At 42.1% G+C, this 22358-nt stretch overlaps 1 protein-coding gene across 1 annotated transcript in view; it reads left to right on the top strand.

Annotated features, from left to right (window-relative positions):
* Positions 1-22358, top strand: part of LOC126266933 (chondroitin sulfate proteoglycan 4) — a 551011-nt gene that overhangs the window by 177343 nt on the left and 351310 nt on the right. The window contains exon 7 of the mRNA XM_049971625.1: positions 18730-18927. Coding sequence (XP_049827582.1) covers positions 18730-18927 — 198 coding nt within the window. The remainder of the gene's footprint in view (positions 1-18729; positions 18928-22358) is intronic.

Genomic DNA, 22358 nt, shown 5'->3' with positions numbered 1-22358 from the left:
TGTCCTGCTGGAACTGCCCGAGTCTGTCGGAATGTACAGAAGACATGAATGGATGCAGGTGATCAAACAGGATGCTTACGTGCGTGTCACGTATCAGATTCGTATCTAGACGTATCAGGGGTTCCATATCACTTCCAATGCAGACGCCCCACACCATTTCAGAACATCCACCAGCTTGAACAGTCCTCTGCTGACATACAGGGTCCATGAATTCATGAGGTTGCCTTCATACCTGTACACGTCCAACCGTTAGATGCAACTGAAACGAGACTCGTCCGACCAGGCAACATGTTTCCAGTCATCAACAGTCTAATGTCGATGTGGACGGGTCCCTGGCGAGGCGTAATGCTTTTGTCGTGCAGCCATCAAGGGTTCACGAATGTGCCTTTGGCTCCGAAAGGCCATATCGATGATGTGTCGTTGAATAGTTCGCACCCTGACGCTTGTTGATGGCCCAGCATCGAAATCTGCAGCAATTTCTGGACGGGCTGCACTTGTGTCACGTTGCACAATTTTTTTTTTCAGACATCGTTGGTCCCGTTCTTGCAGGATCTTTTTCCGGCCGCAGCGATGTCTGAGATTTGATGTTTTATCGGATTCCCGACGTTCATGGTACACTCGTGAAACGGCCGTACGGGAAAATTCCCACTTTATCGCTACCTTGGAGATGCTGTGTCGCATACCTCGTGCCCCGACCATAACACCACTCACTTTAATCTTGAGAACCTGTCATTGTAGCCGCAGTAACCAATCTAAAAGCTGCGCCAGGCACTTCTTGCCTTATATAGGCGTTGCCTAGAGCAGGGTCGTAATCTGCCTGTTTACATATCTCTTTATTTAAATACTCATACCTATAAAAGTTTCTTTGCCAGATGAAAGTATGTAATAAAATGAAAGACCTGCTGCCATCGATTTTGCTGTTATTTTACTATACTGCAACCAGGAAGTTGATAGCTGTTAGCTGCAGACACAGTCTCTCTTTTACAATATTCTACGGAAGTCAGTTCATAGATGTAGACCACTGATGGGATCGTGTATACGACTGGATTTCAGCCCCTCAGCGTCAGTTAAGCCATGATGCACTGAATTACACAGCTGATTGCAATATATTAAATTAACATCAAAACGTCGATTACATGTGTTTCATTTTATTAAATAAGTGAATATCTGAAGTCCCGCAGACCGTCAATCACAGGGATGGACATACAAATTATACATGAAAATAATCTGGTTAATTTGCACTCCATTTTTAGCAAAAACAAGTTTTTCACGCAACTGAACACTTGTGACCTCATCTCCTGAACTTTGTGTCATGTAATTATATAATTCTACAGGTATATTCAGTTGTACGAGTGTATATAGATATTGTCCGTAAACGGTGTTGCGAATATATTCGGTGGCAAATCATTTTGTATGATGCGTCAGCGAGAAAAATATTCGTAACAGTTAGTAATTATGTGTGAAGTTTGTCGAAACGACCTCTGGAATGCAATGCGGCAGTGAATCTGTGTAGCATGGATTCGATAAGTCCTTCGTAGGTTTGCAGTGATAGGCTTGGTTCAAATGGCTCTGAGCACTATGCGACTTAACTTCTGGGTCATCAGTCACACATCCATGCTCGAGGCAGGATTCGAACCTGCGACCGTAGCGGTCGCTCGACTCCAGACTGCAGCACCTAGATCCTCACGGCCAGTCCGGTCGACTGCAGTGATAGGAGGTACTAGATGTCTGCGTACACGTTACGGAGTTCCTATACAGTCCTTGATTTACTACCATAGCTCCTATGAATGTCCATGTGAATGCCCCATATAGCATAATATTGTCGCCACCATCCTATGCCTGCCTTGCAGCTTGCGTTTCGAGCACCTGCTGACATAAATAACTACGTGTTCGCACTAGAGCATCAACCTGTAGTAACAATAAATGTGGTTCATCCGACTAGACGACATGTTTCCATCGATCCACAGTCCAGTCTCGATGATGCCGAACCCATTGTAATCGTTACTGACGATACGTTCGTCAGCATGAGGGGGTCGTGTGATGCATTTTCAGCAACGTGCATTGAACAGTGTGGTCCGAGACACTTATGCCTGTACCCTCATTGCACTCTATCGTCAGGTATCCCACACCATGCCTTTTTTGCTTTTAATATTTCTTCATATTCTCTAATAGTCATTAATTATAAGCAGCAGAGATGAAAAGACAGAGACCGGATTTAATTAAGAGTCAAGCACATTGAGAAATTGCAGCTACTGCAGGTAAGACAACGAGGAGGGAGAAGGAATATTGCGGATGAACATTCGGTAGACGGCGAGGCCATTAGGAACGTAACCCAAGCTCTTATTGGGGAAGGGTCGATAAAGAGACCGCCAATGCCCTTTCAAAGAATCCGTTGTGGTAGTTGCCTTAACTGACTTTAGGGAATCACAGAAAACCTCAGTGTCGAGGGTAGGATGAACTCATTGTCTTAAGACAGTTGGAACTTTAATACTGGCAACAATTTATTTACAACTCATACAAAATAGATACACGTTTCAAAGTTTCACTGTACTTGAAAGCAGTAACCAGTATTGTGCATAACCCGTTGCCAGTGATGTGGAAATCGTTCGATACCCTTAGCAGCGTCAGTTGTGGTGATGGTTTGAATGGAGCGATCTAGGGCCCAACGAATCCCTGTAACAGTTCTGATGCGAATGCCGCGAAGCTCTTCCTTCATCTTAGGGTCAAGATAAAGTCACAAGGGCTTAACTCTGATGGTGGTACAGCACTTCCCAGTACCACTGAACGAACATACCAGTCTCAAATTGCGCCATATGCTACCGAGCATAGTCCTGCATAGTCGTGGGCGGATCCTGCAGAAACTGTCACCGCTTCTTTCTCTAAGCTAGTCGCAGGATGTATGCCAGAAATGAAGAGCTTAGAATACGATACGGTGACTCTTCTTGCAGAATCCGCGCTTCAGTTTGTAGGACTCTGCTCTGGCGTATATGGGCATGTTACGACTGGTTTGTTCGATAGATGGAGCAGGGAATTGCTGTGCCCCCGCCATTCTCTTTGGAACTAAGCCGTTGTGACTTCAAATGGATTCCTAATAGAAGGAAGCACTTTACCGCATGCGCTTAAGAACTCTTACAGCGATTCGTCGGGCAATACGCCGCTCCATTCGAACTATCAAAACAAATTCTAAAACGCCTGTCACTATTTTAGTGGATGGTAAAACTTCGTAACATTTATCTCACTTGTACACGTTGTAAATAAATTGTTGGCAGTATTAAATTTCCAACCCTCGCACATCTGTGCCATTTCAGACATTATGAACGAGGAGTTTTGACAACCTTGATTCCGTTAGTCTCCTGTGTAGAGGTAATTCGTTCCCTAGCCCGCACATCCTTCTTGGTGTGCTGAGAGATACAGGCTGGTGTGTTGCGCGTCGGCTGCCCTCAAACTTGTGGCAGTATCAGGAGTTCTGGTAGCTTGCCTCTCTAGGGACCTGGCTCACGGTTGTCTGCGGAAGGAATCGCAAACTGCGGTTAAGCCTGCCGCAGGGGATAATAAGTAAGCCTTCAGTTTCTGACAGACTTAGGGCCAAGCTACTAACTTCTGTTTCAACAGTGCGCTCCTTCTCAAGCCCTCGACCTACTTTTGAACAATATCTGCAGCTAGTGTCCACAATTCGTAAATGAAAAGCATATTTCAGAACAAAATTGCGAACTTTCTAAATGAAACTTCATCAAGTACCGGTTTTGATCATATGCTGATTTTGAGGCCTAATATACGTCTGTTCTGCAATGACCTTACTGTGACGTAGAATAAAATAAAAAAATCCCTTGTGACTGCACCCATATTAAGTACTGACTATAAAAGTCATTTTACCATTGACGACAGCGACGCAGAACAGTGTTTCTTTTAATTGGCACCACAGAGCGGATCTTACCATCAAGGCTGTTGCAAATAATTTTGTGATCCCTGAATCTGATCAGATGATCGAGATGGGCAGTTCTTCTTCTCTGCACTTTGCGTATTAGGCCGTATGTGGTCTTTTATGGTTCGCATCTTTTCCTCGGTTTTCTAGAGGTTCTTTATCTGGCGTGATGTTCTCTCTACATCCAGTATTATGTAGGTGTCCATTCCATTTCTTCATGTTTTACACCAGTTCTTCTTTCACACTCCTAATTTTCAAATCCTTTCGAAGATCTTCATCACGCATTCCATCTAGTCTTTTACATCCAATCACTTCTCGACGAAATCATATTTCTGTTCCCTGTACTTGCTTTCCTGGTCTTTTATTCAGTACCCACGGTTCACTTCCATATAAAAGAACTGATAATGTGACTATTTTATATACGTTCAGTCTTATTTCTTTCTGTGTTTTATGCTTCAAAGTTCTATTAACTGTAGCACAGATATTTTCGGATCTATTCAACGTAATCGGCATACCCTCCGTATTCATACTACATTTTGTATCCAAGATAGTTAATATATTTTACCTGTCCGGTTTTTTTAATACTAACTACTATCTTCTACATATACATCCATACTCCGAAAGCCACCTGACGGTGTGTGGCGGAGGGTACCGTGAGTACCTCTATCGGTTCTCCCTTCTATTCCAGTCTCGTCTTAATTCTCACTGAATATTTTCCACAGATCTCATTTGGCTTATATTTACTAGAAGGTAGCTTCATACGATAATCTGTACATATTTTATTTAGTTCATAAATTCGTCTTTGTAAATCATCTTCTCTTTAAAATATCACTAAAAGGTCATGAAGGAATAGCAGTGATTTTAGGCTGGTCTCGTCCCCTTTATTTGTTTGTATCGCTTCTGTACATACGGCTTGCATATTACTGCTACAAGACCACAGATTTTTGTTTGTACAGACTTTTCATAGCTGTAAAGGGTAGCGCTCTTTTATTCCCCGGAAATTGCGTTTGCGGTGTATAATCACGAATGAGGTATGCGCCCAATTGATACTAGATGGGAGTAGCGTGGCATACTTCTATCTATTCTGCGTACCTTTTTCTAAAAATAATACCGAAAGCCTTCTCAAAATCTAGAGAAACAGTTTGTCTCTTTGTTAAACTCTCTCTGCTTGTCAGTAATCTGTCGTAAACCTTAAACATGGGTAAAATTTCTGCAATAGTCTGAAAGTAAACTTGAAGAGGTTGAAAAAATCAGCAACCAGTTGGCAATCAAAGGTTTGCTGTAAAATAAAAAAACCTGCGTCAGTCGTTGATTCTCCGTTTCCAAATCCTATCTGTTATCCTACTGCTGTTGTTTTAAGTATTTTGTTTAAAATTCTTGCATAAAATTTACAAGCTGTGTCAAAATATTTATCCTTCTGGGGTCCTCACATTTATTATTTCCTTCTCTGTTACGCAACAATATTACTCTTGCATTCTTTCATTTTCGCGGTATATGTTTTTGCTTGCAGCACAAGATAAGCATATGTGAGTTTTTATTTTATTTATTTTTATTTACTCGTCAAGTTCCGTAGGACCAAATTGAGAAGCATATCTCCAAGGCCATGGAACGTGTCAGTACATGAAGTTACAACATAAACGTAATAACAGATGAAAGTAATGTTCATGAACCTTAAAAAAGTAAGTACATATGTTTAAGTAAACGCTATCAGCAACACAATAAAAATCAGCTTAATTTTTCAAAGAACTCCTCGACAGAATAGAAGGAGTGATCCAAAAGGAAACTCTTCAGTTTCGATTTGAAAGCGCGTGGATTACTGCTAAGATTTTTGAATTCGAGTGACAGCTTACTGAAAATGGATGCAGCAGTATATTGCACACCTTTTTGCACAGGAGTTAAGGAAGTCCGATCCAACTGAGGGTTTGTTTTCTGTGGAGTATTAACCGAGTAAGAGCTGCTTATTCTTGGGAATAAACTAATATTGATAACAAGAAACGACAGTAAGGAATATATGTATTGCGAGGCCAGTGTCAAAATACCCAGACTCGTGAACAGAGGTCGACAAGAGGTTCGTGAACTAACACCACTTATTGCCCGAACCGCCCGTTTCCGAGCCAAAAATATCCTTTTAGAATGAAAAGAGTTACCCCAAAATATAATACCATACGACAATAGCGAATGAAAAATGCAAAGTAGACTAATTTTCGTGTCGAACGATCACTCACTTCAGATACTGGTCGAATAGTAAAAATGGCAGTATTAAATATTTGAACAAGATGCTGAAAGTGGGCTTTCCACGACAGCTAACTGTCTATCTGAACACCTAGAAATTTGGACTGTTCCGTTTCACTAATCGTATGCCCATTTTGTGAAATTAAAACGTTAGGTTCCGTTGAATTGTGTGTTAGATACTGTAAAAACTGAGTCTTACTGCGATTTAGCGTTCGTTTATTTTCTACAAGCCATAACTGAGGTCATGTACTGCACTATTTGCACACAACATCCTTTACTACCAAGCTAGTGTCATCAGCAAACAGAAATATTTTAGAGTTACCCATAATATTAGAGGGCATATCATTCATATAAATAAGGAATATGAGTGGCCCCAACACTGATCCCTGGGGCACCCCGACTTGACAGTGCCCCACTCAGACCCCACATCACAGCCGTTATCAACATTGCGAATAATGACCTTTTGGTGCCTGTTGCTAAGGTAAGAGATGAACCAATTGTGAGCAACAACCCGTATTCCGTAATGGTCCAACTTCTGCAGCAATATTTTGTGATCAACACAGTCAAATGCCTTAGTTAAATAAAAAAAATATGCCAAGCGTTCGAAACCTTTTGTTTAACCAATCCAGTACCTCACAGAGAAAAGAGAATATAGCATTTTAGTTGTTAAACGACTTCTAAAGCCGAACTGTACATCTGATAGCAAATCGTGTGAAATAAAATGATAAGTTATCCTTACATACATAGCTTTTTGAATAACTTTTGCAAACACTTATGGCATAGTCATAGGTCTAAAATTATCTACATTATCCCTTTCTCCCTTTTTATAAAGCGGCTTTACTACTAAGTACTTTAAGCGCTCAGTAAACTGACCGTTCCTAAAGGAAAAATTACAAATATGGCTAAATACAGGGCCAACATGTGCAGCACAGTACTTTAATATTCTCCTAGACACTCTATCATAACCATGAGAGTCCTTAGTCTTCAGTGATTTAATTATTGACTCAATCTCCCTCTTAACTGTATCTCAGAGGAGTGTTTCAGACACAATCTGGGAAAGGCATTTGCCAAGAAAGTCATATGATTTCCTGCAGAAAGTAAATTTTAATTTAATTCACCAGTAATGCTTAGTAAATGATTGTTAAATACTGTACATAAATCTGATTTATCAGTAAGAGAAATATTTTTACTGTGAATTGACTTTATATCGTTGACCTTGTGTTGCTGACGAGACACTTCCTTCACAACTGACCAGATGGTTTTAATTTTATCCTGTGAATTAGCTATTCTGTTTGCATACCACACACTCTTTGCCTTCCTGATAACATTCTCAAGCACCTTACAATACTGTTTGTAATTGGTTACTGTAGCTTGATTGGGACTACATCTAACATTTTGATATAATTCCAACTTTGTTCTACATGATATCTTTATCCCTTTAGTTATCCACCCAGGCTGCCCATTACTGCTACTACCCACTTAGAATGTTCTAATGGAAAGCAACTCTCAAAGAGCAAGAGAAATGTGTTAAGGAAAGCATTGTATTTATCATCTGTGTTACCGGCACTATAAACATCCTTCCACTCTTGTTCCTTGACAAGGTTTAAAAAACTCTCTATTGCTGTTGGATTAACTTTCCTACATAGTTTGTAATTAAATATGACTTTGATTTGAATACAAAAGCCTTTTAGTGTTAAAATTTGTGCATTATGGTCTGAAAGGCCATTCACGCATTTACTAACAGAATGCCCATCTAGTAATTAAGAATAAATAAAAATATGGTCTATGGCTGTGATACTGTTCCCCTGCACCCTAGTTGGAAAAAACACAGTTTGCATCAGATCATATGAATTTAGGAGATCTACCAACATCCTTTTTCTTGCACCATCATATACAAAATTTATATTGAAGTCATCACATATAACTAGTTTCTGGTACTTCCTACAAAGTCTATCAAGAACCCTCTTTAGCTTGAGCAGAAATGCTCTGATGTCGGAGTTATGGGACCTATAAACAACAACAATTAGATGTTTAGTTTCACTAAATTCAACTACCGCTTTACAACATTCAAATATCTTCTCAATGCAGTGTCGTGATACGTCTATGGACCCAAATGGAATACTGTTTCTTACGTACAGCACCACTCACCCCCGCAAGGAACTCCTTGAGAAACAGCTAGCTAATCTGTAGCCTGGTAAAAGAAGCCTCAGAATTGTCAGATTATTTAAGTGGTGCTCTGATATTCCAATCATTTCATAGTAAACATCTGTAAGCAGTTCATTAACTGTATCTCTAATACCTCTTATATTTTGATGAAATATGCTAATTCCTTCTCTACTTGGAATCATTACGTCCTCGGAAGGTGAACCCTTAGTTAGAGGGACTTCCTTTAAGCAGGTATACCTATCAGCTGACTTCAATCTAAAAAAGGTGCATCTCTAACACCAGCTATTACAGGATTTTTTCTATGAATGACACAACAACCACCACCCATTCCACTGTGACCTATAAGCTTAGTCAGAATCCCCTTCCCATACTTACTGACGTGCAGGCCATGCCCTCGTGAAACCCGATCTACTGATAGACCCAACTGGCACCATTGAGATGCGACCCAAGCGCTCTGCCACCGGCGCCCTCCCCAGCCCCACGTTAACGCGCCTAACAGCCACATTAAGGTGAGCTCGATCATGATGCTCAAACAGCTGCCAGAACTGCACAGCCGACCGTTGTGGCCGAGCGGTTCCAGGCGCTTCAGTCCAGAACCTCGCTGCTACTGCGATCGCGGTCGCACGTTCGCATCCTGCTTCGGGCAAGGATGTGTGTGATGTCGTTAGGTTTAAGTAGTTCTAAGTCTAGGGGACTGATGACCTAAGATGTTAAGTCCCATAGTGCTTAGAGACATTTGAACGAACTGCAAATTTGTGCCACCAGTTTGAGTAGCTATCTTTACCAGGTCACCACCTACATCATATTCCCGGCCCCTATCGAGACTGCTCAATGCTCCACCCACTATCACTACCTGATCCTCCTTCGTAAAATTCTTACATAACTCCCCTATGCTGTGCACATATCAAACTCAAATTCCGTCCAAACAGGCCTTGAGAATCAACGGTATCAATGGGCAGACATCTCATCCTCAGTCCATAGGCGTCACTGGGTGCGGATATTGGGGGACACATGGTCAGCACATCGCTTTCGCGATCGTTAGAGTTTTTGTGACCGGAACCGCTAGATCGCAATCAAGTATCACCTCAATTGGCCTCACAAGCGCTGAGTACACCTCACGTCCCAACAACGATCACCCATTCAAGTGCTGCCCTAGACCGATAACGCTTAACATCAGTGATCTGACGGGAACCATGTTACCCTAGAGGCAAGGTCGTTGGCGGAGCATATATACCGCTGTGTGGAATTGTTTGAGAAACGTCGTGCTGTTAAGAAGAACAGAAGCAGACTGTAAAAATACTGTATTCGTCGAATTGATGGGGGCAGCTCCACGATTGCTATAGTGGATTGGTAGCCGATATTTCCAAAGCTGTGGTTCGGTCTTGAAGACTCGTTTCTGCTATGTTCGCGCCAACGGACTTACCGCAGTGGTAACACCGGTTCCCGTCAGATCACCGAAGTTAAGCGATGTCGGGCTGGGCTTGCTCTTGGATGGGTGACCATCCCGTCTGCCGAGTGCTGTTGGCAAGCGGGGTGCACTCAGCCCTTGTGAGGCAAACTGAGGAGCGATTTGATTGAGAAGTAGCGGCTCCGGTATCGGAAACTGACATACGGCCGGGAGAGCGGTGTGCTGACCACATGCGCCTCCATATCCGCATCCAGTGACGCCTGTAGGCTGAGGATGACACGGCGGCCAGCCGGTACCTTTGGACCTTCATGCGGGAGGAGTGTATTTTAGTTTTCTGCTATGTTCGACATTGAAGAGGGTTTTAACATCACTCCACGACACAAACCATCAACTGGAAACAATTCTACGTTTCCAAAGTAATATAAACAGTAGTCCTCGACATGGTTCTCAACTCAGGCGTTCTTGGTGACAGATATGTAAGCTCGATAGCCCCACCTCATTTCATATATTTGTATTGTCTTTATCACAGAGCCAACGCATTTGTAAGACGTATTTGAATTTAATTTAACCCAGTTTGTGAGAATGTCATCACAACAAGGAACTATCCTCTTACTTCGGTTCCCTCGGAGAACTTGGATAAGAAAAAGTTGGTTAATACTTTGGTAATGACTATATGTATGACCATAGAAGTATAAAACTTAAAATACCTTTTGATTACCGAGAAAAGCAAATCAGTCACTGGCTGTAACAATACTATCAATTCACAAGATACTTAATTTTTCCCGTAAATAGAATTCTAACGTAGACTACTTGCATAGATCCGACTGAATGCTCAGGATCTCGGTCGTATTTACGATATTCTTAATAAAGTGGGGTTAATTATTTTAATACTTGTATTAGCGTTGCTGTGATGTATCTGTCATTATGGCTTCATCTTGAAGTATTTTCTCTGATAATTGCAGGTACGAGCGTCATAACTCTGCCGGCCGATCATTGCGGAAGGCCCATCAGTATCAAGAAAACAATACTTCTTTCTCTTTCCACTGTTTCATCCAGTTCACACAATAAATATGTACGGTTGTCTAGCAGTCTTGAGCAGAAAGAGAGATCTCGTAGTTACTCAAAGACTTATCAGAACCCCCTAACAACAGTGTAAAAGATTTTTGAAATAGTGCTCTAGATAGACCTTTTGTGTCTCTTGAATGTGGAACTCGCTTTTATTTCGGTGACTTACAGGGTTACAAATTTCCACAGCTCTCCTGAAACGGAATTCCTGTAAGAGGAAGAAAATATCAAGGGAGAACTAGTTAGTTAAACACCTTTTATTGACTACATCCTCAGTTCTAAGGGGAATTCAAATTGTCGAAGTGAGTGTTCTAGAAAGTTAAAAGGCAGATTATCACAGTGTAGTTTCCTCTTTGTTCATATCTTTTCTTTATATAGTATTAAGTATCGATGCACTGTCATATAATCTCACTTCTGGAACTGAGCGGAACTGCAAATGAATCTGTGTTTACAGAACCAAGAGTTACACAATATTAACTGGACTTAATTTACTTCAGTTGTTTTTTCCGATGATTTCAAATGAAATTATTATGGGTCGCTTTAGCAAGCTCGATCAGAAGGTACAAGGATGATGAAACTTCAGTACGTATACTTTTCTGTCTTATTACGCCAACAACCCACATCGAAGGCTGCAGGCTCTAATTATCTCTCTTCCAATAGAAGATCAGATACTATTGAATGATGAAGCTAAGGCAGTTTTGTCGGAGAGGTAGCACAAAATGAATACAGATTTAATTCTGCGGGTGTGAACTATGTAAGGAAATTGCTAAAAATTCTGTGGCAGTTACATTTATAGAACATCAAGTCCAATACACCTCTAAAAATTGTGTATGTGACAATAATATCTAAATATTCTGATTCTGGATATTTCTCTGGTCACCAAAGTGAGCGAATCGCACATTGATTACAACACTCGACAGAAGAGCTGTTTTTGTAACCTTACGGCTATCCTGATTTGTAATTTTTTGCTGTTTCACTGTCAACTAAATCTTTAAATTCTTTCTGCATGGTATTGTAATGTCGTTTCACAACAAATTTGCTGTACTCTTCGATTATACGACTGCATAATAGTTATTGAAAATCCTTGTCCCTCTCTTCTATTACTCCCATTCACTTTAAATACTTGTGACGATAAATCACTAAACTGCCTCTTTCTGTGCAAAGAGCCACTGGACATGTGAAAGCCTTTCATACCACGAACTAATAGTGAAGAGTAAATAGCGCTCACACCACGATTATGCCGAACTCAAGTGAATTGTGCCGACCGAAAAATGCGACACCGCAATAGTGATTGAAATGTTGTGCTGTACCTGGTACTTCCGAGAAAGACTGAGTTTAGCAGAGTTAGGCCCGCACAACAAGCTCGCATGTGTTTTGGCAGACCATGGTCGGTAACCAAGTTCCACCTAAATCACCGGCAGCCTGGTTCTCTTTTCCGTAGACGTGTTCCATATATTCTGAAGGACGCAACAATAAACTGACGCTATTACCATCCCCCAAAGCAAACACAACACTGCTCGTTGACAGGAAGCATGCAAACGTGTCCAGAACTGAAGAGTACAACCATTGCTCCTGTAGTCATATTGTGCTAGCCGTCCAAGGCAAATCGCCCACATCAGCCTCTTCGGTGCTTGACTGTATTCCATTTTTTTGTTTTAATCGAGGTATAGTTTTGTGGACGCAATCCATTTCTGGAGCGCTCAATACAGCTCGGAGCATCAATTATAAAACAATGGAGAAGACCATAGATAAAGTAATAAATTCATAATGTAGAACCGCAAACATAAATTCTAACGGTCTCTCTTCTCTGTTGTAATGTATCTGGACACCTATAAGTGAACATTAAAAAGATTGCATTCAGCCTTCGCCTTTGTCATGAACTCTAATGGGGACAGTTTCAGTGAGGTGTCAGTGTCTGTCGACGTATGGAAGCACATCCGTCCCCCAAGAGCGAAAGCAGATACGGTAATAATGTTGCACCGTGGGATATGAAAGGAAGCCGACATAGTATCTCACTAGAGAGGTGTTCTACAGGTTTCAAGTCGGAAATTTGGACAGGCCGCTTCTTTCCAAGAATGTTATTGTCCACAAATTATTGCCCACAGATGCTGATTTATGACACAGAGCATTCTCAAGTAGATAAAGTGACCGTTATCGAACAGCTCCTCTACTGTGAACTGTGTTCATATCCACCCGCATTTAACGTTTTTTCAGGAACACTGGGAGGATGACAACCTGACCCCGAAAAATACCGCCACAAAGCAACACCACATCCTCTGTATCCTCTACACACGGTGGAAGGTAACGGTCTCCAGGCGTTTGCCAAAACCAAACCTTTCCATCGGGGTGCCATGGAGCATAAGGTGATTCATCATTACGCAGTACTCGTTTATAGTCATCCACTGACTAGTGACGTCGTCCCTTACAGTACCACAAGCGTAGCTTAACACTGACCACAGTAATGTGTCGCTTATAGTGAGTTTATCGATAAATGTTCCTCATTCATTTTTAACTACCTACTCATCGCTATGGTGCTAAATGGACTGCTGGTAGCAGTTAGAAACTCCGAGTAATTTCCTCCGCTGATTTCATGCGATATTTTAGCACAGTGCTCGTAAAACGTTTTTGCTCAAGAGCCAATACTGACATTGTGGGGCGGCAATTCGGACAGCATATGTATCAGTCGAATTATTAATTGATAACTTACGTACATACGTCAGTATAATGGCAGCTCGTAATTGACTAGCTATAATAAAGAGCGGTAAGTTGACTGCCGGGCCCCAAGTGGTGATCACATCATGTCAACACCACTCGAAACAGTCCGTGCTGACTGAGGCCTTTTTCAGAATGCTGCCAACTACACCGATCCAACAATTCTGAGACTACTGTAGTGAGGTGAAGTGTTGTCTGTTTTAGTATGTGTGCGGACAACTTTGATTAATAACACACTGAAGCGCCAAAGAAATGATATAGACATGCGTATTCAAATACAGAGAGATTTGAAATGGCAGAACGCGTCGCTGTGGGTCGGCAACGCCTGGCGCACTTGTTTGATCGGTTACTGTTGCTATAATGGCAGGTTATCAAGATTTAAGTGAGTCTGAACGTAGTGCTATAGTTGAAACACTAGCGATGGGACATGGCCTCTCCGAGGTAGCGCTTAAGTGGGGACTTCCCCGTACGACCATTTTACGAGTGCACAGCTGATACCACGAACTCGGTAAAACACCAAATCTCCGACATCTTTGCTGCCGAAAGAAGATCCTGCAAGAACGGGACCAACAATGACTGAAGAGAATCGCTCAACGTGACAGAAGTGCAGCCCTTCAGCAAATTGTTACAGATTTCAGTGCTGAGCCAACAACAAGTGTCAGCGTGCGAACCATTCATCTGTATAGGCTTTCGGAGCCGAAGGCCCACTTGTGTACGGTTGATGACTGCACGACACATAGCTTTACGCTTTACATGAGAGCCGTCAGGAGTGGCCCAGCGGTTCTATGCGCTACAGTCTGAAACCGCGTGACCGCTATGGTCGCAGGTTTGAATCCTGCCTCGGGCATGGATGTGTGTAATGTCCTTAGGTTAGTTAGGTTTAAGTAGTTCTACGTTCTAGGGGACTGATGACTTCAGAAGTTAAGTCCCATAGCGCTCAGAGTAATTTGAACCATTTGAACCGTACATGAGACCCAACACTGACATTGGTTTGTTGATAACTGGAAACATGTTGCCTGGCCGGACGAGTGTCGTTTCAAATTGCATCGAGCGGATGGATGTGTACGGGTATGGAGATAACCTAATGAATCCATGGACTATGCATGTGAGCAGGGGTCTGTTCAGATTGGTGGAGGCGTGTGTAGTTGGACTGATAGGGGACCCTGATAAGTCTAGATATGACAATCACAGGAGACACGTACGTAAGCGGCCTGTCTCATCACCTGCATCCTTTCATGTCCACTATGCATTCCGGTGGACTTGGGCAATTCCTTTCCAGCGCGACAGTGCGACACCTCACACGTCCACAATTGCTACATAGTGGCTCCAAGAACACTCTCCTGAGTTTAAAAACTTCCGCTGGCCACCAGACAGATTCTCCAGCCATGAGCATTATTGAATATATCTGGGATGCCTTGCAAAGTGCTGTTTAAAAGAGATCTCCACCCCCTCGTAATCTTAGGGGTTTATGGCCAGACCTGCCGGATTCGTTGTATCAGTTCCCTCGAGCAGTACTTCAGTCAGTAGTCGAGTCCATCTCACTTCAGGTTGCGGGACTTCTGCGTGCTCACGGGGACCGTAAACGATATTACACAGGTGTGTGAGTTTCTTTGGCTCAGCAGTGCAGTATCTGTATTCATATTTAAGTACAGAATTGAATATGAAACAGCATCACAAGGGTTTCATAAATTATTTAAATCCCAGGTTTCTTGTATTCACTGCTGTGTATTAAGCAGCCTTAATTAATTTAATGTTCATTGTTACAAATAAGTAAGGTACCACGTTAGATAATGACCATCTCTAACCCTTTCATGGATAAAATTCATTTTTTACAGATTTTTAAAATATTAAGGTGATAACAGTTTCTTTTCAGTCCCATGATTACATTTTCACCACCAAAATATTTTTTAAGTTGTCCATTTTTTAACAACAGGGAGTGGGACACACATGTCCCATGAACCAACGCAAGATACCTTTTCTGCTGACTGACTGATTTTGTAATTTTATTTTTTTATCCATAAACAGGACTTTGCAGAGAATAAAATAACTACAAATTATACATGCATGTAATCTTTTTATTTGTGTAGAGCCAGTGTAAAAATATTCATTAATTTCAGTTTTCATGATACATGATCAATACTTACACAATTTTACATGTCATGAAACTTGGAAAAACATGGTGTGGTACAGAGTGGTACACCACAAGCAGTGCAAACAACTTTTGTTCTCTTCTCTTTATACTTTATGCTGCAGAATCTGCATCGCTTCCTAGTGCCACTGTCTTTCGGTACATGTTTGCCTACGTTCACGTGCCGGACGTCATCTGGCACACTAGATACTCCTCTCTTTGTAGGGAAGAAAGTGGGCATTGATGCCCTCTTTTTCCTCGATGAATACCCATTAATCAATTTCCTTGCTAATCTTTACAAATGTCTGCTGGGACACATGTGTTCCACTAAGTTTATTTCGATTATAAGATAGTACAGTCACTGAGAAATACATTCCACACAGTAGTTGTACTAAAAAATGATTATTAAGTTAATAATATGATGAATTACTTACTTCAGACATCGCTGGAAAGTGAGAAATGATGAAAACTGAAGAATGACACAAATAAGTGGTGTTGCAGCGGCTATATATACAGGTCAGTCAACAAAAGTAGTCACCGCTTCTCTATTGGCTTTGCAGTGCAGTCCCGATTTTTTTTGTTAGGTCCAGTACAGTCGTCCCTAGATGGCAGCACCGTGCAGAGCTGGGTAACATGTATCCCGACACTCGAACTGGCGCTCAAAGTTAGTGGGACGTATATGATCCATCAACCACGAAAGGGTTAATGCGAATACAAGTATCCATTTTACTTACGTGTCGAACCAGTTGCGCAACTTCGTGAATTATCAGTCCTGAAAGACAAACAATAAAGCGTAGTCCCTCTCACACCCTGTAGGTTTTAACCTTGCAGTGATCAGGCGCCACCCTGCTTAACGCTCTGCCTCTAAGGTAAGCGCCCAACTGTACTCATTCCACAGCCGAACTTACCAATTTCAATTAAAATTAAGCACACTTTTAATGACTCAGTAGTTTTATTTCTTACTGAGCAGAAAACTACACTCTAAAGGAGCTCTTTATGTTAGTTGACGTATTTGACTTCGGCTGTTAGTTGCTGGATGTATATTATTGTAACATTCGGATGATAACGGCGGGTCGCATGTATTCTTGATTCGAGCTGCATGTCACTCTCTGGCCATAGTTTGACGACCACTGCTTTAGGATCCCCCCTGCTATGCTCGACGATCCCTGTCCTTCAGTACATGAGTCGCTCCCTCGCGTTTCCACTACAATCACTTCACCAATGGTCGACTCCTCGATGGATTTGCTACTCAGGTTATATTCGATGACTAGACCACTCAGGTCTCCTGACCAACTCCTTCCCTATTGACAATAATGCCCACCTTCCTTTATAGGGGAGAGCCGTGCAGTATTGGCCGGCTAAATTTTTTTGACCTTACTGTAAAACTGTGGTGGTTAATCGGAATACATTATTTGATTGTCTCAACACATGTTCTATGAATAGCACAATTTAGTGATGATTTTACATCTATATTACTTGAATAAACCGAACATAAAACAACTACAAACTAAACGTTCGTAGAATGTCCCTCAGAGTATCGACCATTGTCTTTCTATTCTAATATTGGTTGTTAACGACGTGCAATGGCACTTATTGAGCAATAATAGAACACATATCCATGGGTACTTATTGTTACGATTTCAGGTTAGTTCGCCAATGTTCAGCTCACTGTTTTACAGAGACATTCAATAAAATATAGTATATTCTGCTGATCCACACATCCAACAAATGGTTAGCCTCTGAACTTGGTTCACAGTACTCTGCGTTCTTCAAATGACTCCGAACACAGAGTGCACTTTTTAGTTTCTTCTGTTGACCCATTATTTCCCGTTTACTTCGCCGTTTTGTAACTGACTTTCTACGGCCACTCTCTGTGTGTTTATTTTGGAACACGCGACTGAAGTACAGCTTTCTTCTACTGTCCTTCAGTCTTCATTTTTTCTGCTTTTATACTGTCTCTTTAGAGGCGATCTTCTTCTTTTCTAATCGTTCAAAACGCTTCAGCAGCCACCCTCGCTCGCTTCCATTTTCATCCGCTCCTTATTCCATTTTACTCTTACTTTTCCCATATCGTCCCAGTTCAGTCTGAAAAGAAGTAAAAAGTAGAAAATATAATTTAAAAATTGAAATTACTTCTGAACGATACTGAAAGACAGGCTGGTGGCTTGTACTCCACGACGAACACGCAGTGGAATCTCGTCGTATTGTACTTCTTTTACAGAAATCATCATGAAACGTTTGGTAGATGTCATTCCTTACACAACACAGGTAGACAAAATAAAGCACCGACGGAGGTGGCGCAGTGATTAGCACACTGGCCTCGCATTCAGGAAGATGACGTTTCAATCCCGCTTTCGATCATCCTGATTGTTCGTGATTTCCCTAAAACTGCTTCAGGCAAATTCCGGGGTGGTTCCTTTGAATGGGCTCGGCTGAATTCTGTCCCCATCCTCCCCTAACACGGTGAGACCGATGACATCGCTGTTTTGTCCCCTCGCCCGAATCAACCAACCCAAATACAGCAACTTACCTTAAAACTGGGTACCGCAGTCCTCAAAATATCTTCGCTTCTCTAGGAACCACAACAACCACCATCACGTACTAAAGGCAGACAAAGCGCTGAAGAGGGCAAGAAGATATCCTACTTCAGTGCATATGGATACATAAGCCAGCTCCTGTTTGCTGTACGCGTTTGCTGCTTGGAGCCGCGGCTGCTAGTGTAAGCCAGCCGAAGGTGCACGAATCTCCGCTACTGTCGGGTCCTCCTCTCGTGACGTCTAGTGGTCAGTTCCGAATTACCTGAGGTTGTTCGGATGCTTTTCTTCAGATTGTGTAGTGGATGGCCGGCCGGTGTGGCCGAGCGGTTCTAGGCACTACAGTCTGGAACCGCGCGACCGCTACGGTCGCAGGTTCGAATCCTGCCTCGGACATGGATGTGTGTGATGTCCTTAGGTTAGTTACGTTTAAGTGGTTCCAAGTTCTAGGGGACTGATGAGCTTAGAAGTGAAGTCCCATAGTGCTCAGAGCAATTTGAACCATTTTTTTTAGTGGACGGATAAACAGCAAGTAACATTTCTTTCCGTGTGCGGCTGGCAGGTGCGGTACACGCACGACGGCTCGGAGCAGCACCAGGACGCGGTCTCGCTGGAGGTGGAGCTGTCGCCCGACGCGGAGTTCACGCTGCCCGGCTACCTGCAGGGCCGCCACCGCTTCGCGCTCCACGTCAACGTCACGCCCGTCAACGACCCGCCGCTGCTCTTCCTGCCGCCCGGCAAGACGCTGCGCCTGGCCCAGGTAGGCAACCCGCGGCGCACGCCTCGCCCACTATATTGCCCGCGCCTGCATGATGAATGGCGCGCCGCGCGCATTCGTTTCCGTCGCCGTCCGGGCACAACCTCCACCTCCACCCCGTCCCACTCGCCTTGCTTCCTCTCTCACTCCTCGTTTCTCACACCTGGAAAAAAAACGCGCGGGGATACGTGTCTGGAAGCTTCCGCCGGGAAAGGTGTCATTTTGCTGCTCCCTCGAGCCATCCAAAAGACGATTTTTTTTCCATTTTGCTTTATAATTGATACACATTCGAGAGCTACTCTCGTACACAAGTCTGATATATTTTTTTTTGTTTACAAACGTATAAGTAATTAAGTAATTGTCATAAAATGAGGCGCATCGGAACAGTTTTCAATATAAAAAAAGAGAAGAGATAATATTAAAAGAAATATCAAAATCAAAATTATATGTAGTTATAGCTCTTGCGCCTATGTAGTTATAGCTCTTGCGCCTATTTTTAAAATTTTATCACATTTGGGATCTAACTCATGGTTCAATAACATTTTAAAAAAATCTTGGTGTATCCATTCACCCCAGAGAATAGAGTAAATAGAACCAGCATGGTCGGCCTTACTAATTTTTTCTATTTATTTGTTTTAAGTAAATATGCGTGAACCGTGATTTATTTTCAAAGAATATACTTCAAAATTTATTTTATCTGCTAGCGATTCATCAAGAGCATTAACACATTTAATCACATTATGTAAGCATGGAAGTAGTTAACAGGGAGTAAATAGTGAAATTATAACCAACTTCCTTTTAACAAATCGGAATTTTAATTACTTTAATAGTGCCTAAAAGAATTTTTTAAAAGAAACAGATTTCAAATTATAACCAGAAAGCACCCTCTAAATATGAAGTTACAATTTATTCAGAGGCAGAAAGAAACAAGTTTTGACTATATGAGCTTTCAGGCAGAGAACCTTGCCGCTCCCTTTTGACAGGGCCGTAGTTACGATCGCTCACAACAGCATCTGAAAGACTACACTGGTGCAAATCTGCAACACACCAGATTACTTTAAACAAAAGGTTTTAACAATTTACACAAGAGCGCACAAACTACGCACCACCGTTGGAGGGATGGAAATGGTACAAATACTAAACATTAAAATATTAACTTAGCCACCGACGGTGCAACTTGATTTTAACTTCTATGAAAAGTCTTACGGTGAAAGGGTGGTAACTTTATAAACTAAAATGATCATTTAAATAAAAGCCCATAAAATGCAGTCTTATATAAAATTCTACAAGTTCGGGCAAACAAGATAAGATGCTCTACAATACACAGATACCGCCTCTAAAGATGATAAGCAAGATCAAAACATATTTCAGGAATTGGGCCGTTACACTCTAAGCAATAAATTCATTAACACACAAAATCCGACAAACATTACATAGGAAGCTCGGAACGACAGACAGACACTAACTGCCTAACAAACGCGGATGAGAGACAGAAGAGCAAGCTGGGGACGAGAGACTGATCAAGAAAACATGTAGAATTTAACACGAGTAAATGTCACAACATATCACCAATCACTTAACTCCTAATAAACTTCGATTTCTCGACAAGACCTGGCGCAGTACTCCCAAATCGCTCTCCCGAAACGTCCGCTGCCACCCGCTTCAACGGACGCAGGGAGGAGCAGCGATCTTTCGTCTCACGGCGTCGCAGCTCGCACCGGCCAGACCGACGTCATCGGTTGACTCCTGTTGCTCTCGTGTCGACCGCGACTCCACTACCCCTCGCTTTATTGCGCGGCCCTCTGGACTCACGTGGCGACCTCACATGCGCCGACGCTCAAGGCGGACAAGTCATCTCGTGTCTCAGTGCGCCACCGACCAACCGATTAAAGGCTGATCCGAACGACAGACATACTAGTACTCAGCACGACAGACAGATACTAATTGCCTAACACGGACGAGAGACAGACTAGCAAGCTGGAGACAAGAGACTGACCCAGACTGACTCAACAGACCCACTTAGGGAGCTCATAGCGCCCCTTAAATGCACGTGAACAGTCAACCTTCCCCCTTTCCCACCACATGGAGACACCAAAGCTGCGATTGCCACAGCGGCGCCACCGCGAGAAACGGAGGGCGACTGCTTCACACTACGCGCTGCGGCGCCTTCTTCAAAACAGCAACTTTTACCAAAGCTCAATGGGAATAGGGGACAGAATGATTTTATTCTATACAGAAATAAAAAGTATTGCACGAATTGTAGTTCTTCCATTGTGTTATCCAAATAAAAGTTGTCATTTCACTAATTATTATATGGTAACTTTAAACTGATGAACTTGGTTTCTTTGTTAGTACGTTAAATACCAACATTTTTTTTTTTTTTAAAAATGATGTCTTTAAATCGAAAAGACGTATCCCCGGAAGTAACGGAGAGATTTCGAACAACATCTCCTTGACTCAAAAATGACTCGTCACATTATAATAAATCCCCTTTAATCGGCTTTTTTCTAAAAAAAGAAATACATGCATTCAGTTTACTAAATCACTGCATGCTTTTTCGATGCACTTTAGTCACATCATAATCTTATGGGTTGAGAAAAGTGCCAGGCAAATCTTCATTTTCATCAAACTTTCAGTCTTTTCCTGGAAAAACACTGATGATTACTTTGTCTATAAACATCACAAATCCCCTAAACACAACCCTACATTCTCAGTAAGCCGAAACTAAAGTAAAGTTAAAGTATCCTTTTTAAAACTGAGCCTTTAGTTCATGAAACGAAACTGCGTAACTGATTGTTGTTACTATGGTCCTCAGTCCAAAGATTGGTTTGATGCAGTTCTCCATGCTGCTCTATCCTGTGCGAGACTCTTCGTCTTTGAATAACTGCTGCAATTTACTTCCCTCGAAAGCTGCTTACTGTGTTCATCTCTTGGTCTCCTACGACTTTTACGCCCCACAATTCCCTCCAACACTATTTTGTGATGCCTCGATGTCTCAGTATGTTCTCAGAATGTGTCCTATCAAGTGATCCGTTTTTCTAGTCAGGTTCTAGGACAAATTTCTTTTATTTTATTTTCTGTTCAGTACCTCCTCCTTAGTTACGTGCTCTACCCATCTAATCTTCAGCATTCTTCTGTAGCATGAAGTTTCAAAAGCCTCTTCTTGCCAACACTGCTTACCGTCCGTGCTTCACTTCCAAACACGGCTAAATTTCGTACAAATGCTTTCAGAAAATACTTCCTAAAACTTAAATCTGTGCACCATGTTAACAAACGCCTCTTTCTCCGAAACGCTTTTCTTACCATTATCAGTCTACATTTTATATCCGCTATGCTTTGGACATCATCAGGTATTTTTCTGCCCAAACACCAAACCCCTTTTTCCAATATAATTTCCTCAGCGTCGTCTGATTTAATTCTAATACTTTCTGTTA

Source organism: Schistocerca gregaria, chromosome 4 (assembly GCF_023897955.1).
Source record: "Schistocerca gregaria isolate iqSchGreg1 chromosome 4, iqSchGreg1.2, whole genome shotgun sequence".
In the NCBI taxonomy this organism is placed as follows: Eukaryota; Metazoa; Arthropoda; class Insecta; order Orthoptera; family Acrididae; genus Schistocerca; species Schistocerca gregaria.
Note: the sequence above shows the minus strand (reverse complement) of the source record. Positions and strands in the feature narration are given on the sequence as shown.